The following is a 17,712-nucleotide window of genomic DNA, read 5'->3' as shown; positions in this document are numbered from 1 at the left end:
TTTCTTCATTCCACCATTTCATTCATCTCTCATCATCACCGTCTCCTTTAGTCTAGTCGGCATAACCGTGGGACGTAAAACTTAAAGATTTCATTTCATTTCATTTTCACCTTAATAAGCTGGGTAAGAAATACGTCAGTGGTGAAATACAGAATGTAAGTAAATATATATATATATATATATATATATATATATATATATATATATATATATATATATATATATATATATATATATATGTGTGTGTGTGTGTGTGTGTGTGTGTGTGTGTGTGTGTTTGTGTGTGTGTGTGTGTGTGTGTGTGTGTGTGTGTGTGTGTGTGTGTGTGTGTGTGTGTGTGTGTGTGTGTGTGTGTGTGTGTGTGCAAGCATGTGTAAAGGAATAATACCAATGAGCTGACATGAACAGGGAAACCCTCTTTCCAACCTGACTCCTAAAAAAAAACAGGTTAAACAGTCGAGTCTAACAAAACCGCTTGAATGTAGTCCTTACAATATAGTACGTTCTATTAGTAATAATGATAATATGCAAACTCGCCAACCTGAAAGTACAACAAATTTACTACTTTTTCACATTAATCTACAATCCATTAAAAATAAAATACCGGAGTTAAAATTTTTTTCTGAAAGAATTTCCTTGTCATGTTCTTTGTGTTAACGAACATTGGTTAGTTGATGACGAAATAGGTATGTATACCCCCTCAAATTATAAGTTAGCTAGTGTTTTCACTAGAAAGTCAATGAATCATGGAGGTTGGTGGTGTTTATGTACGGTTAGATATTAACATTGAGTACCAAGCGTTGGATATGCATCATTTATGTATTGAAGGAGAGTTGGAAGTGACTGCTGCCGTATTTAACGTTTTAAAATTGGTGATTATTTCTATTTATCGCATTTCCAATTCGGATCCTAATATATTTATGTTACAGTGGGAAAAACTTACTTTGTATGTTAAATACAAACGATTTGATGTAATGCACATGGGGGATATAAATATAAAATTGATAACACTGTAAAGAAATCATTTTGCGATACTCTCAGGTCGTATGATTTATTATTATGTTAATGATTAAGCAAGCAGAATGAATTCTTGCATTGATAATGTGATCACTAATGTGAACAGACGTGTGATACCTTGTGGAACTATAGAACCATGTTTATCAGACCATAGTGGTCGTCGCTTGTCCTAGCCATTTAAATTCATACCGTTCCTCCCGCTACAACATTTAAGAGTTACAGATTGCTAGGCCAATCACATAGCAGCAGGTTAAGGGATAACCTATATGAAACAATTTTTTATGATTTGTTAAGCACATGTAATGATTTGTCTACAGCATGGAATACGTTTATAAACACTATTGTTAATATAGTATTTATAATGAGTGCTGCCCAATAAAATCTAAAACTGTTCACATAAGTAATAAGACATCTAGAACACATTTAACATGGTTTGCTCCAAAATTAGCTAACCTTCGATCTATAATGGTCAATTTACACGCTGAAGCTAAACATGGTGACAATATTGCTAAATTAAAGTACAATGTGATTAAGAAAAAAATACAGAAAAGAAATAAATTAGTCAAGCAAATGACCTTAATAGGCAGAGTTTGCAGCAACTTAACAACCTAAATTTTAAATGAACACAGGTTAGTGTAGATGAAATTTTAAATATTGTGTCAAAAATGAAAAATACGTACAGTGAAGATTTTTATGGTCTATCTACCTTTATTATAATGTAGAACGGCTTATACTGAAGTAATATTTTGTTTGCAGAGTTTCTTTGGCTTTGGGCAGAGCGCTGATATTGACATCGTGCTAGATGGGACAGAGAACCGGAAATTAGCTGACATTAAATCGGAAGACGGCAAGAAGGAGCGGCATCTTCTTTATTATGATGGCGAGACGGTATCCGGAAAGGTAAGCGGTTCTTTCTTTCTACATTAGCTGCATACACTTACTGTTATTATCATCATTATTTGTTAATAACATTAATATACATATGAGTGTAAGGATGTTTGTCCGTGAACTTCTGCTAGACCACTGCATGCATTTCGACGATTTCTAGTACAGAAGTGAACCATGGTGTAACTTAGGTTCTTATGTTAATTCAATTAAAATACGTATCTTAAGCGCGGAGCGGGAGAGGGTCAAATTCATGCAAGAATTTAGTATATCACAATCGTTTCAATTTAGTAAGATGAAACTTTATATAAATTCTTCATTAAAATAAGCGGACCCATTACCGAGCGTTTTTGAAAATTCTGGTTTTCAGGGAGGAAGTATGTACTATATATGTAACTATGGTTGCGCCTTAGATCCTCCTTAATCGCTTAACCGATTTTGATGATTTTTGGCAGTTGTATTGACCCTTACCTAGCTTATGTTTTTACCATGTTACTTTCGTTAAAAAGATAGAACCTGATATATCAGTTCTTCGTATAAAATAAATAGGTCCATGTCCCAGCGTTTCTAAAAATTCACTTAAGGAAGGCAAAGGGAGCAAGGTCTAGACGGGTGGCTCGATTTTGTTGATTTTTGGTGCATGTTAGGACCATAGCGCAGTTATGTTACTCTAATTAGAATCCTCATCCTAAAGGGAAGCGAGAAGGGGTCAAAACTCGTGTAAAAATTTAGTATCTGACGATCCTCTCAACTTACGGAGATGAAATTTGCTATAGAAATTCTTCATTGAAATAATAGGACACGTGCTCCAGCGCTTGTGAAAATTCCTGTTTAAAGGAGAGGGGGCGATAGGGGCATTTTCTGTATATATATGTAATGATGTTTGTGACTCAGCTCCTAGACCGCTGGAACGAATTCGATAATTTTTGGTACATGACTGGACCATAGCCTATCTTGTGTTTTTATCATTTTACTTTGGTTAAAATGTGTATCTTAAGGCGAGAGCGAGTGGTTCAAAAATTATGTACAAAAAATTGAATTCAGTTGATTTTGAGTTTAACGTCCCTTTCAGCAGCGAGGCTATATGAGACGGAACGTACTGGTTAACGTGGAATCCAAACCAAGTGAGCTCCCGCGGGGAATCTAAGCCGGGTCTACCAGACCAAAGGCGCGTACGCTAATCGCTTAGCCACAAAGGAGCTCTCCGAAAAATTGAGTACCTTTCAATACTCTCAACTTAGAAAGATGAAACTTGGTACATAGAAGATATTTATGTATGAGTAGGGGGGATTAATGGGGATAGAAGATATTTCTTTTGTATGAATTAAAATAGAACAGCATGTGTCATTTTGTTGTCCGTATCTTCGGTAATATTTTAGTCGTTTTAATTTATTTTTCTTCTGCATGCCGTTCAGTGCCTGGCGCTAAAACAAAAAATTAAAATATAATTTAATACTTCGCATTAAACTGTGGCTGCATTAATATAAAATAACTTCTTCTATACTGAATAATAGTAATACCAACGTCAAATTATGAGTATAATATACTGTCAGGCGATTCAACGGTCGAGATTCGAGTGTGTCATGCGTTTTTCCTATAGGAATCGTTTATCTACTTTCGTTGCATTTATATTCGAATTTATTTCTTACATACAACGTCCTACGGTTGCTCGAGGAAACTAGAAAGAATTACTGTATTACTTGGTTGATTTAAAACTGTATGTTTATGTCTCATATAGCCTTGTTGCTGAAAAAGAGCGTTAAAACTTCAGGTAACCAACATTGGCACCGTAAGCCGGTCACCCATTTTCGAATCTCTGTTCAGTTGTATATTTTTTTTTTAATCTTTGTATGTCATCAGCAGTAAACGTAGTGTAGACGTCTATTCGTGCAGGCAAAACGGCAAATCTGAGGATGATATTGCGTTTCCTCTTCGCAGTCCTTTTGAAGTGAAACTTAAAACCTAACCTCACAATAAACTAAAGTGGAATCTATCACTAAAGGCTCCAATCAGCATTCTGAGCAGGCATATTTTCATGCTTTTATATTGATTTGGAATTCGTTCATTTTACAATTATTATACATTACTTCTTTTCAGGGTTCCCACATTCTGGAAAATCAGGAAATGTCAGGGAAATCACGCATTTTGCGTGAAAAATCGGGGAACGTAAATGTGCAAGTGTAACATTCTTCTTCTTTTTTTTTTTTTTTTTTTTTTTTTCAATCTAACATTGTCTCCTCTCTATCAGTACCCATGATGACAATGATACAGTGTTGCTATTTCGTGCCGTGGGAGGGAGGTACTGTCTGTGTGTGTGTAAATGAAATGAAATGAAATGTATTTGTGTGTGAGACAGGGGGGAGGAGGGATAATTGATCATGTAAAAGCAGAAATTGAAGTATGACTTGTCATCTTCGTGGACATAAGTTTTAAGACAGATAAAGGACTGAAAGCATCAGATTGCAGTCAAGAAGCAATTGCAGTCAAACAAGATAAACTAGCTTTCAGGTTTGACTGTCAAAACTTTTTGCTGGGTACAGTCAAGAAGATTGTGGAAAGAAGTCGTCTGAAGTACAAAGTAGTACGTACGTGCTCTGTCAGCCTTGGATCCCAGGCTACGAAAGAACAATCCAGAACTTGCACAGACTAGGATGAAACGCATCCTACAAATTCTGCATGAACATAAGAGAATATCTGATTCTGTAGCTGAGAAAGCAAAGTGTCAATTTATGTCTTCCTGTACTGAAATTCAGGGTTCTCATGACTTCAGAGAATACGAAGAGAGGATGGGCAGCATTAGGTTAGATCTTTTTTTTTTTTTCTTTCTTTCTTTCTTCAAAGGTATTGTCCAAGAAACAAGAATATTCTGATTTCTGGAATGTTGTTAAAATGTTTAATTTCATCCCACGGTAGTGTCTCAGTGCAGGGCGGGTTCTTAGTCAATAAGACACTTATTGTAGAAAACCAAATCGAAGATCTCTGGTAGCACAAAGGCGTGTGTATGATGCAATTATATACTACTAAGGTGTAGAATCTGTTCCTGTTAATCGAAGAATTCTTCTCCCAGTTCGTTCAGCTTCGAGACGCTATGATGAATACCTTAAACAGAAACGAATCAAGAGTGCGAGGGAAAGTAAAATCAAAAGTGAAAAAATAAAAGTAAGTGCAGTGGTGAAAAGGTGAAAAAATAAAAGTAAGTGTCTCAGAGTTAGCAGTATTAGGACAGATAGTGGGCCACGGTGACCCAGTGGTAGAGTGTAACCTGTGGTTCAGGAGTCCTTGTTCAATCTCAGCTCGCGCCAGGTGAACTTTGTGGCACCGTGTGCATGGGTTTCCTCGGGTTCTCCTATTTCTTCTCACTATTTTATTCATTTCTCATCACAGTCTCATTTAGCGTAGACGGCATAACCATGGAACGTAAAACTTAGATTTCGTTTAATTTCATTTTAGGACTGATAGTAATAGGTCTCAGGGAAAGTTGGCAATATATTCTTGGCTGCATGTTATTGCTTTATTGCTTTACAAGAAAGAAAAAAAAAAAAGTTAATTCGCAATGTCAAGGTATGTGGTAATACTTATATGATAAATTTTGGGTAACCCGGGTTCGATTCCCGGCGGGAGCTCATGTGGTTCGGATTCCACGTTAATCAGTAGGTCCACGTCTCATATAGCCTCGCTGCTGAAAGGGACGCTAAACTAAAATCAACAACAACAACAACAACAAATTTTGGGTAAATAACAATTACTCATATTGAACATAACGAATATGTAAATGGTAATTATAAAGGAGTGTGTTGGGCGGGTATGAGGATGGAGGAGGCCGTTAAAAAGGTATGATAAAATTTACTCCATATCTTCCCATTTATATTCGAGAATTTATGTCAGGGAAAACAAGAATTTGGGTCAGGAAAATCGATCTTCACTTTTTTGTGGGAACCCTGGTTTTGTTGTATTCTTTCCTTAGCCCTTTTAAAATCCTTGACTTGACATATGATTCATAGACACCTATTCACTTGTAATCATCCGTCTCTTTTAGCCTAAAGGGCTTAACCGTGGGACGTTAAACTGAAATTTTATTTTATTTATTTTATACATAACTTTACGAGCTAACATAGAAACATATCCTTCTCTCAAAAGTTTGCTCCTTGGTTTGCTTCATACTTACTAACCGTATGTCAGTGTACTTGGCAGATATATAGCCTAGAGGGCATACAGTTTCAGGAGAAAGTGGCTACTGTTACTTACATGAGCAATTGCAGTCAAACAAGAAAATAATTTTGAGAGTTTGTTTATAAAATTAAGTTTTGGAATATTCTGGCAACATAGTCTCTGAGTCATTTAAATGACTGGAAAGACAATAAAATAAGTTCAATTCGAACTCAAAATTGTGTGCTGTTTAAAACGTTTTTGAAATTTTATATATATATGGGTACGAAGTAATTAGTGGTGGCAGTCAGCCCTTTTTTTCCTTGTATACACCTATGACAGCGACCATCGAAGAGCAATCGTTCCACTGTCTTACATAAAACGTAACATGCAACTAATTTAGAGTTTATAAAATGTAATTTCTATTAACATTTGAGTAGAAACCGAGACTTTTAAGTCTGAGATTTGAAGGAAATCGTAGACTTCCTGGTGACTTCCCCTATTATCAGAGAGTGATGATTGATAAATCAGTGAAAAACTTATGGAACACAGATTCCAACGAGGTAACATTTGTGCAATTCCCATCCTATTCGAAGAAGAAAATGAAACAAAGATGCCCTTAAAATATGAAAAGAAATAATTGGGAGGCCCTGGGAACCTTGCAGTCACCCTACGCTGACAAAATGATGTATGTGTATGTGTAGGCAACATACTTGTGACAATAATATAAAAATGGTAGCCATTGCAGCAGTACAAAGCAAGATAAAATTTCAGAACGAAATTATTATAAAAACGCCATATATATATTTTCGAAGGCTGTTGTAGAACTTTACGGTGGCGACCCTGGTGAGCCCCCCTATTATCACAGCCATGATTGATACACCGTTAGGAACCTTATATGTAACACAGATTTCAACGAGGTAGCAACAAGAATTATGCTTCTAGACCAATTCAGTGAAGACATCTTGTCTTATATGTGTTTTAATAATACGGTAGTATAGATTTAGAGCTTTTTTTATTTTGTAGTTAATTACTTGTGCCTGTCAGTATGAAATTTCTTTAAGGATGAGATTATTTAATAGAGTGACGTTTTCCCCTTATATAAACAACAAGCAAGGCTTTATTTCTTATAATTACAAGATAAAAATACAAAGGAAATTTACTAGGGAGACCATGCGCTCAGCTTGGATCCTAAATGACAGCCTTTTACATACAAAAATGAAAAATACAATTTACAAAGTTATTGTTAAGTGTCCACCCATGTTGTTCAGCTCGACGTTGGATTCCGACCGTATTAGTTGATTTTTTTCTAACCTTTGGATTTCCTTTTGGATCTCTTTTACCTTTTTTATATGCAATAATTTTCTTTATTTAGACCCTGAGGTTATCCGTAACAGTTTTGTTTGCTCTCCTAATTACTTTTTATGCTACGTGACTGCCGGAGAACCTCATTAGTTCACGATAAGTGGAATCGGTTTTCCTAATTACTTATTTTTTTAAAAGGAACCTTTTTCATCTAATTAATACGCATATATTTTTTTTTACATACATAGTTGCTAGTTTTAAACAATATTGGTTATTTAAATATTTTTTTAAACTTAAGTCTTATAATTTCATTACATATGGAACCGTCCTGAAAATAAATGTAATTTACGTAAAGAAATGAGACTCAGAAAATTAGCCAACTTCCACCCCCCTGTTCCCCCATGTAAGCAAGTACACATACAGGGTATTACAATGTAGTGGACTACTTCATTGCTTCACATTGCAATTTTTATAAGTGTAGCCCTAAGAAGGGAATGGTCTCAGAACCTGATAGAAAAAAAAAAATACCCCTCTTCGCTGTGGTACCCTCTACATACATAAAATGCACATGGGCGGAAAGCGTCATCGTTCAAGAACACATTGATACCAAAATTATCTTCCTATCTTAATTAGGATCTGAGCTATTGTGGTTTAAAACCTTACCGCAGCAATTGCATCAATGAGCATTTAAAGATTCTTGTCTGTCTCGGTCTCGTCCTGGCAATATATCGAAAGTTTATCATTTTTCTCTTCTTTGGAACAGTTTGAGATGTTAAATTGCTATAAGCAGCATTACGTCTAGTGAGAAAACATCTACGTGATTGGACGTCTTTCATCTGTTAGTTTAAAAGTTACATGGTCCATCTGTATAGATAGATAAACAGGTAGAAATGTTGAGGATGTTATTGAATTGTATGTTTTAATTGCAGGTGAACGTCACTCTGAAGAAAGTTGGTTCGAAGCTGGAACACCAAGGAATTAAAATAGAGTTCGTGGGCCAAATCGAGTTGTATTATGATCGTGGAAATCATCACGAGTTTACGTCTCTAGTCAAAGAGCTGGCTCGGCCAGGAGAACTATGTCAGAACACCTCTTATAGCTTTGAATTTCTCAATGTTGAGAAACCTTTCGAATCATATACTGGGTCAAATGTTAGGTTACGGTAAGTATTGTGTTAAGAAAAGTAGGAATTAATATTTGCAGTGCTTCTTTATATATTTGAAACTTGGACCACGAATAAATTGGAAATGAAAGATACAATCGATACTCCGTTATTACGTATGTCAAGAGGCCGCAGTGGCTCAGTGGTAGGGCATTTACTTCTGGTGAATTGGGTTCTTGATTCGATCCCAGCTCGCGCCAAGTGAGCTTTGTGGTGGACAAACCCTGTGTGCGTGGGTTTTCTCGGGGTTCTCCCGTTTCCTTCCTCTTTCTTCCACAATTTCATTCGTTTCTCATCATCACCGTCTCCTTTAGCCCAGACGGCATAACTGTGGGAATTAAAACCTAAAGATTTCATTTTATTTATTTATTTTTTTTTTTTTTTACATATGTCAGATGTTTGGAAAAAAAAAATATAAAACGTGTATTTTCTTTCCAATGCATTAATGCCATGGCATGTCATGTAAAGGAAAGTACAAGTGGTGAGAATGTCTGGGTTTATTGTACTCGTCAAGAGAAACCAAGCAGAAGTGTTAATGCCTCATTCAACAGTGCGAGTATGAGACACGCACCGTGAGTTAAACGATGTTGTCCATGTTGGCGGCGTCCGTATCACTAGTTGTGAGAGTTCAACGAAGTAGAATGTGCTGCATTTGCGCATGAAAAGCCGACATGTAAGTATATGGCGAATGCTGTACACCGAGAGATTCTCCAACAGATGTCAACCAAACTGACAATTCGTGAACATCTTTAACGAAGTACGGGAAATTGAAAATGTAACACCCGTAGTCGTACGAGAAAGATACCAGTAACTGGCATGGCAGGGAGGTTAATGTCACAGTTGCTGTCATAGTAGATCCCTACGTTAGCGTGCTCTGGCATGAGTCAGGCAAATGTCGTTCATATTCTCTACATCATAAGTTCCACCCATACTCCAAGATCTATAGAAATGATTATCCTATTCGTCAATAATTTTCTGAATGGGTATTAGGCTACGATGCAGTTGACTTGTCTTGGATATTGTTTTCTAGCGAACAACATTTACTGATTATGAACAAGTGAACCTCCATAACGTGCAATAGTGGTCTGTCGGACCACATTTGAGGTAGGCTGAACTATACCGTGTGTGAAGTGTACATGTGGAATAGTGGGCCAACAGATCATTGGACATTTTTTATTTTAGGCGTACTAGATTTCGAAAGTATGTCAAAGTAGTAAGGAACTATCTTCCATTCATATTAGAAGACTTTCCACTGGAGAACAGAAGAAACATGTTCCAGGACGTTTCATCAGCCTACAGTGCACAACTCACCACGGTCTGTCTTAACGAAATGTTTCCTCATCGTTGGATTGGAAGAAAGAAACCTGCCAGTTGGCCCTTCAGATTTTTCTGGGGGGGAGGAGGGAGGAAGAGGGTGAGTATACCAAATACAAGGAAATTCCAACAAGTCCAAACGATATGAAACGCCGTATTATTACAGTCTGTTCTAACACTTCGACTGAAATGCTAGATCGGAGGCTTGACTTGTGAATGTGTTAGAACAAAGTGTTTGTCTCGTTCTAATGTAGAATGAGGCATTAGCATTCGTCGTTGGTTTGTTTCAACGGTATCTTTTTTATATATTTTAACCAAATGCGTAGTGTGAACACCATTAACATTCTCACTACTTGTATTTTCCTTTACATGACATTCCAAGCCATTTTAAGAAGTACTGTTTTAGAATTTCAAATCCCGTTCTACCATAGTTCTTTTGTTTGTTTCATAATGGGCTGTATAAGTATCAGCCCTACTATGACACTTGACACCCCTGATGTATAAGTATCAGCCCTACTATGTGAAAATGGTGCGTCGATTGTACCTTCCATTTACGAATCGTTTGCGGTGCAAGTTTTAAGTAAATCATCCTGTGCATATATGCAGGGGGTGGCAAAAAATATGGAAAATTTGCACATTACCTTTACTAATAGCGAGTAGAACCACCTTTGGCACGTAGAACGGCCTGCAGTCGACAGTGAATGGAGAAATACAGGTCACATATGGTTGTCAAATGCATGCTGTACTATTCTTCCGCCAAAGCAGCTGCAAGTTGTCGAGACGGGGGTGGGTAGCGGGCTCGCACCTTGGTCTCCAAAAAACAGACTACAAGAGCTCAAATGATATTGAGGTCTCGTGATTGTGGAGGCCGTGACAAATGTGACATTTCATCTTCGTGCTCATCAAACCAGTCCTGGACGATGCGAGCTGCATGAACAGAGGCTCTGTCATCTTGAAATACGGCATTACCATCTGGGAGCAAAGTTTGCACCATGGGATGCAGCTGGTCACTCAGAATGGGTACGTAGTTCCCTTGGCAGTAACATGTCCATGCAGGGCGATGATGAGTTCGGCAGAATACCAGAATATGGCTGCCCAAATCATCACCGAACCACCGCCATGCTTCACTCTTGCTAACAGACAGTCTGTATCGTACGCTTGTGCTGGCGTTCTTCACACGTAAACTCGGCCAGTAGTTAGGGCCGCGGTGGCTCAGTAGTACAGCGTTCACCTCTGGCGCATGGAGTCCCGGGTTCAAACTCTGCTCCCGCCAAGTGTACTTTGTGGTGGACAAATACCGTGTGCGTGGGTTTCCGCGGGGTTCTCCCGTTTCTTCCCACTTTCTTCATTCCACCATTTCATTTCTCATAATCACCGTCTCCTTTAGCCTAGCCGGCATAATCGTGGGACGTAAAACTCAAAGATTTCATTTCATTTTTCGGCCAGCAGTTGGAAATAATGTAAAGGAAGACTCATCCAACTAAATGACAGTCGTCCATTGCACCATCGTCTCCGTATAGCAGCATGGTCAACAGTCGTGAGTGGTTTGAGAATTAGAGATTGCCATAAATACCCTGCTTGTGGAGTCCCCTTCTGGCTGTTTTCACGCTAACAAGGTGTGTAGGCGCTATATTCATCTCAGCTATGACTTTTGGCGCCGTGATGATTTGCTTGGTCACAATCCTACCCAATGTACATCTGTCTGTCACGCAACACACACTTGAATCCACGCTGGAGCCTCGCTGATGCGGTTTTTCCTGAACACTCGTAGGCAGTCATGATCTTGGAGACTGAGCCTCTTGATACACCAAATATTTCCGCCACTTTCGTCACGGAAGCTCCTACTATACGCGCACCTACAATTTTCCCTCTTTGAAACTCTGTGAGTCAAGACATAACTCACGAACACTGGCACGGACCGGTCGCTGAACTGTAACTGGCCCATCTGTTAGATTAGCTAGCTGTATACCTCACAGGATGTGCTGTTGCCCACAGCGACACCTACCATTCAGACGAAAAAAAAAAAATGTTGGTTTATTATGAAATTGCTATATGATCGGCTACAGTTTTCCGAACCTTTCAGCCAGGAATTGAGTTAACCGATTGGTAAGTCTTAAGCAAGTAATCAGAAGGACAAAGTCTGAATCTTTCAATACCTTAAATAACTAATTTATAATTAATAGATTTCTTCACAACCTTCCGTTCCTTTCTATTCCTCTTTTTAGTTGAGATCACAACTATTGTTACTAGGTCTTACTAGTTTCGATGAGCACAGACAATTGGACCTTGTAAATGGTTTTTCTAATTTGCGTATTGTCATTTTATGTATTTATGTATTGTCATTATTTTATTTGTCTTATTAGATAGTTTCAAGTCTTAATTGACGATAGCTGCTTGACATTTGTTACAGCCTTCCCATGTTTCGGTCCATGTGATCGTCAAATTTATTACTTCCATATTAACGAAAGCAATCGTTTGTTACTGATACCTGTAGTTGTGTAGAATTGAGTATCAGTTTTTCAAAAACTAGTTAAGTATACTAGAATATGGCTAATGCAATGTACCATCAATACTAGCCATCCAAACATGCAAAACCCAACTGCTAGCAATCGGCAATCCTTCCCGACACGTTTACGAAGACTTATTACATTGTTGTATGTCTTAACAATAGTGGACAGGAACTGTATCATGAGGGACGTTCTAGAGGGTATGGTGGCAGGAAAGAGAGGAAGGGAGCGAAGGAGACTACAATTAATGGACGATATCAAAACAGAAACATCATACGCGAAAACAAACAGGTTGGCGGAAGACCGTAGAGCATGGAATCTTCTTAGTTTCGGCAAGTGACCTGCCAGTAGTGGCAGAATACCTATGGTGAAGAATGTAGTACAGTTATTTAAGTGCATCTTATAGGTTTTACCACTGATTTCTTAATCCTAATAATATGGCATGGAGAATAACTGACGAAATATGGTACTCAGCGACTTGAAGTCTTATATTGGAATACGGAATAGTAATAGAAACGGCTTGGTTGTTTCAATGTTGCAGTTAATGAAGTGAATTAATTAAAGTAAATATTTCCTGTAAATTTGTCAGCTAGAAATAGAATATATATTACATGAGGGGACAGTGGCCGTTGAAGAGTTGCCAGCTCTTAGGCGGCCCTTGCCAGTTGTTGTTCTGGAAAAAGCCCGAGGTTTTCTGCTCAAATATTTTGTCAGTACATTGAAAGCTACGGGGGATCATCCCCAACTCCTTCCTCTGTCATTTTCTCAGAAGGAAAAGAAAACAGGTATCGATCCTTCCATTTTGAACTATTTGTCACATTATAACACGAATTCAGCTTCGTTCAGCGTTACCATAAATGATTTATCGTGTTACACAACACAGTGTATTTAATAGTATAAGACCTACGAAGATGTGTGAGACATGAAAAGATACGCAGCAAGTTTGAAGTACGTTGATCACACGTCCAAACGGTAATCCAGCTCGTTTCGTACGTTCAATATCATGTTTCCATCAATGTTCGTCACAGGAACAGTGATACATTCCTTCAGTTGCAGTGTTGTTGACATTTAAGATAGATAAACTGTATCTTTCCCATTCCCATTATCTTCCCATATGAAGAAAAATCACCACGATCTGGAGACTTAGGGGGCTATGCCAACAAAGGAACATAATCACAAACTTTACTTCCGCACTGCCACCATCTAAACTTGGTGACTGCATGTATTACCCATATTTGTAGGTCATTTACTTCTAAAAACATAGTATTTTGTAACCAGACAAATCATTTATGCTAACCCTGTATATAACGTAAAACCAAGGATCAAGTATACTGTGTTGATCTTCGGCAATTATGTATAGCAGGCAAATGCGATAGTTGTGAGTTAGAAATCTTTGAAGATTTAGCGGTAGAAATCGTACTTTGGAACACAGTATCTCTTAATTGATTCCCATTGTCAAGTGTAAATGAGATTTGGAAGATTTCTGAACGGCTGGAAAATTTTTCAGTTGGGAAGACACAAAAGAATAAGCGAAATGAACTGGAAGTATCAGCAAATGTTAGTACATTGTGCTTCAAAACTGCTGTGTATTGTGGTTTAGTATTATAAACTTTTACATATATAAGAAATTTTATGCCAATTGTATTAGTTTACTCATGTAATTCTAATGAAGAATACTAATTAATATGAAAAATTAGAACGTTAATATTGAGTTAATCTAACGCTTCGCAGGTATGATGCCTTACGATTAGCATTTCATATATGTTGTCGAATTACTTATCTCTAGAGTAACGTAATAGATTTTGAATTCAGCTGAAGTCTTTTTAAGTATCTGAGTAAGCAAAATTACACAGCCGCACACAGAAAATAAAAGTTCTGTGCACGAACCCCGAAGTATGGATTCGATGCATTTTGTTACACAGAACCCAAATTTCGAAACCTCAGGACGATCGATCGTATCAGTTTTGTTTTATGGCCAAAAAACGTGTGTTCTCCCTATCCAAAATCGCTGAAGTTTTTCGCCCATAAAATAAAATTGACACAGTCAATCGTCCTGGGTTTCAAAATTTGGATTCGACTTAACAAAATACATCAAATCGGGTCCGCTACTTTTTTTTTTTAATTTATTTATTTATTTTTTATTATGGCTGTCGTACGTATATCCACTTACTATTTTTATTTTTATTTATTTATTTATTTTTTTGTCGCTGTAATTATTGTAATGTTAACTTCAGGCTTATTGAAAATTCCTATTGGCATTTACTGAAGTTTGAAAATACAGCATCTTTATTTGATAAAGGAATTACCAAGCTGATAGTGTACGATGGCTGGTAAATTAGTAAGTTTTCTGTTGTACGGAGATTAATTGTTCCACTCTTTTCAGATATTTTTTACGGGTGACCATAGTTCGCAGGATATCAGATATAGTGAAGGAAATGGATATTATAGTTCATACGCTGTCCTCGTATCCTGACATGAACAACAGCATCAAAATGGAAGTAGGAATCGAGGACTGTTTGCATATAGAATTTGAATACAATAAATCTAAGTAAGTGCTTTCTCTTCATAATTTTGTTTTCTGTCTGTTATAATTGTAAAGCATGCATTAATCTGTTGATTTAAGTGGAACACATTTACTTGAGAAAATTCGTTTCTTTATGTTTAATAACTGAATTGTAGTTTATTCCAAACAGAACTTGAGTGAAGCTACAGTATAAAAATTAATTTGTAATACATTGAAATGTATGCTGAACAGAATTGCCTATATCGTGTTTTGTTTCTGTTCAAAAATCGTGTGTGTAACGCATGTTATATTAAAACTACATGAATTAATAACTTTGTTGGGGACGTAGTAGTTCAGTGATAGTAATATTTTATGGTCTTCATATTCAGTATTTTATAAGAGCGTATGAGTAACCAATGATGATCATATCCTTGCTCACTTATTCTGCTCCTCCAGAGCAGGTGACGAGAACTTTGGCCACCCCTGTAATAGCTCGAGGCATTACGGGGGTCTGAGGTTGCTCATACACTTGAAACTAATGGTGTAAAAACAAGTTCACTGTGAGATTGTTGTGAGAAGAGATTTTTTGTTCTTAATAACGTCTACTGTATTATGAAATTTTCGTTCGATAGATAGTGACCCTAAATTTCCGGTTATAGTAAGGGGTTGTTGGTGTTGGAGTTGCTATAGAATGAGATGTAGAAGTAAAAATGTGTATATATATAAGAGGTAACTTAAATAATGAAGCGAACCTTCGTTTAAGGTTACAGGTTCAAACCATCCTAGGGATATGACAAAAAATAATACCGTACAATCTGATTCCAGTAGCAGACCCCATCTTTGTAATCCTGCATTTACGAGGTCGAAAGCAAAAATTTTAATCTCGATAAATGTATGTAAAAAAAGTGATAAGAATCACAATGGTGAAGTATAAATCTACGTGGAAGATACAATTTTATCTTTTATTTAATAGTAATTCATCGATTTTAGATTTTCCTTTTCCATATTTCTAGAGTACTTGCATAACTCTTGGATTTTTCTTTCCAAATTGGTGCGTGAATACAATTTTAAAAAATCACGAGGAAGAATAAACATAATATTTAATTTTAACTACATTTCATGATATTTCTTTTAACTACTTGTATTTTAAGCTATGAAGAACAGGACGCCAGTGTATAAACATTTCTACAAGCCTTTTCATTTCAAGAAACTTACACAGTATGACAGAGAGAGAGAGAGAGAGAGAGAGAGAGAGAAATAAGTCTCGAAAGAAAAGAAAAAAAAATTAAGCGTTTCAGTTTGGCAAAAAATTTACATAAATTGAAGACTTATTGTGTGATGTTGGATAATCGATCTGTCACTCTTCTATAGCATCATGAAGTAAACCATTCTCTTTAACAGTCATTGTGTGTAATCTAGCTGCAAAAGACATGTGAAAACCAAATAGTTAGACCAGTTCCTTTCTACATCGTATGAGCTGTGGTATTCTAGAAATGTTAAGTAGGATATTGATGGAGGTTGAGATTTCTTGGTAGTCAAGATCTTCCTTGTTAAAGTCCCTCTGAAACCATTGCAGGTTTGTTGCATTTGGTGGTAGATCAAGTTTTTAAGGGGGCAGTTGAGTGGTGAAATCATTTTCGCTTCTTCAGTGCCGTTAAATGACTTCAGGAGTAACTTCTTCTTTCTTTCAGTATCCTTTCTCTATCAGAATATTCACATTTACCTTTTTTCCGAAATAGTTCCCATATAGTTTTCTAGTCAGTGTTTTCTCGTTAAAAAAATATATATATATATATATATTTCTCTTCAGGGAGTGTATTGAGAAAGGTTTATTCTGTGAAGGCCTATTCTACAAATTAAGAAAGAAAGCTTATCTACGATATTTCTTCACTATTATCTTTTAGTTCATCCATGTGAAGATCTGGTCAAACCACTGGAATGTTGACCCACTGAGCAAGAAAATTTTTGGAAATCAGTGCCGGAATTTCACTGCGAACCCTATTCTGATACATTTTTCACAGTTAGTATTTCTACCATAACGAGGTGTAATTGTTTTCTTGCAAAGTAGCACTTCACACCAATGGAAAATGGTTCATTCTTTACTATTGATCCAGTCTGTAAGCTGAAGGGGGAACTGTCACCTTTGGTATAAAGGGTCTCTGGTTGTATCTCAGTCATGAGAGTTTCTGGTGGACGACATTGTGTTTGTGGGTTTTCTCGGAATTCTCCTGTTTACCCTGAAATTCTCATTCCGCTCAATCTTTTATGATCACTCATTAATCGTATGTTCTTAAATTGAGTCATAAAAACAACCTGAAGATCGTGTTGTGAAAAAGACTTAAGGCATTGTTTCCTCTCGAGGATGAACACGCGAGTGTTACACTCGAAATATTGGAAGAAAAAAAAATGCACATTACTAGCTGTGTAGTGTGTGTATGTATGATTATGTTTTCACTATTTGCTGGTAGTTCATTAATTTTCTGTTACCGATTCGGAATTCTTTGTTGCATATTCAGTATTTGTATGTGAAATTTGGTTCAAATGAGTTACCTACCATCTGTTAATATATGTAGGTACTGGGTTTCGAAAAAGTGCAATATCAGACTTGGAATTATGTACTGTACCTCTGTAGATCTATTTAGCTGCTTCTTCTGATAATAAGGAGGTTCCTTTCAATATGTGATATTTTTCTCTCCTCTCAGTAGTTACTGTAGTTCGTTCTGTGAACGTAGTTTTACTACACATCCAATAATAGCATAATTGCATGTTCTTTTTAGATGTGGTTATAAAGCGGAAATTAACACTGTGTATATTAACAAACAGAATAAAGTGTGAACTTGTCCTTTTATCTCGTTTGAAAATATTTGCCAATA

General features: G+C 36.8%; 1 protein-coding gene across 1 annotated transcript in view; it reads left to right on the top strand.

The window, feature by feature from the left end:
- Positions 1 to 17,712, top strand: part of Vps26 (vacuolar protein sorting 26) — a 46,054-nt gene that overhangs the window by 7,718 nt on the left and 20,624 nt on the right. Inside the window, exons 2-4 of the mRNA XM_081766846.1 lie at positions 1,774 to 1,917; positions 8,283 to 8,515; positions 14,720 to 14,884. Coding sequence (XP_081622972.1) covers positions 1,774 to 1,917; positions 8,283 to 8,515; positions 14,720 to 14,884 — 542 coding nt within the window. The remainder of the gene's footprint in view (positions 1 to 1,773; positions 1,918 to 8,282; positions 8,516 to 14,719; positions 14,885 to 17,712) is intronic.

The sequence above is a fragment of the Thermobia domestica genome, chromosome 7, assembly GCF_964235325.1.
Source record: "Thermobia domestica chromosome 7, izTheDome1.hap1.1, whole genome shotgun sequence".
Classification (NCBI taxonomy): Eukaryota; Metazoa; Arthropoda; class Insecta; order Zygentoma; family Lepismatidae; genus Thermobia; species Thermobia domestica.
Note: the sequence above shows the minus strand (reverse complement) of the source record. Positions and strands in the feature narration are given on the sequence as shown.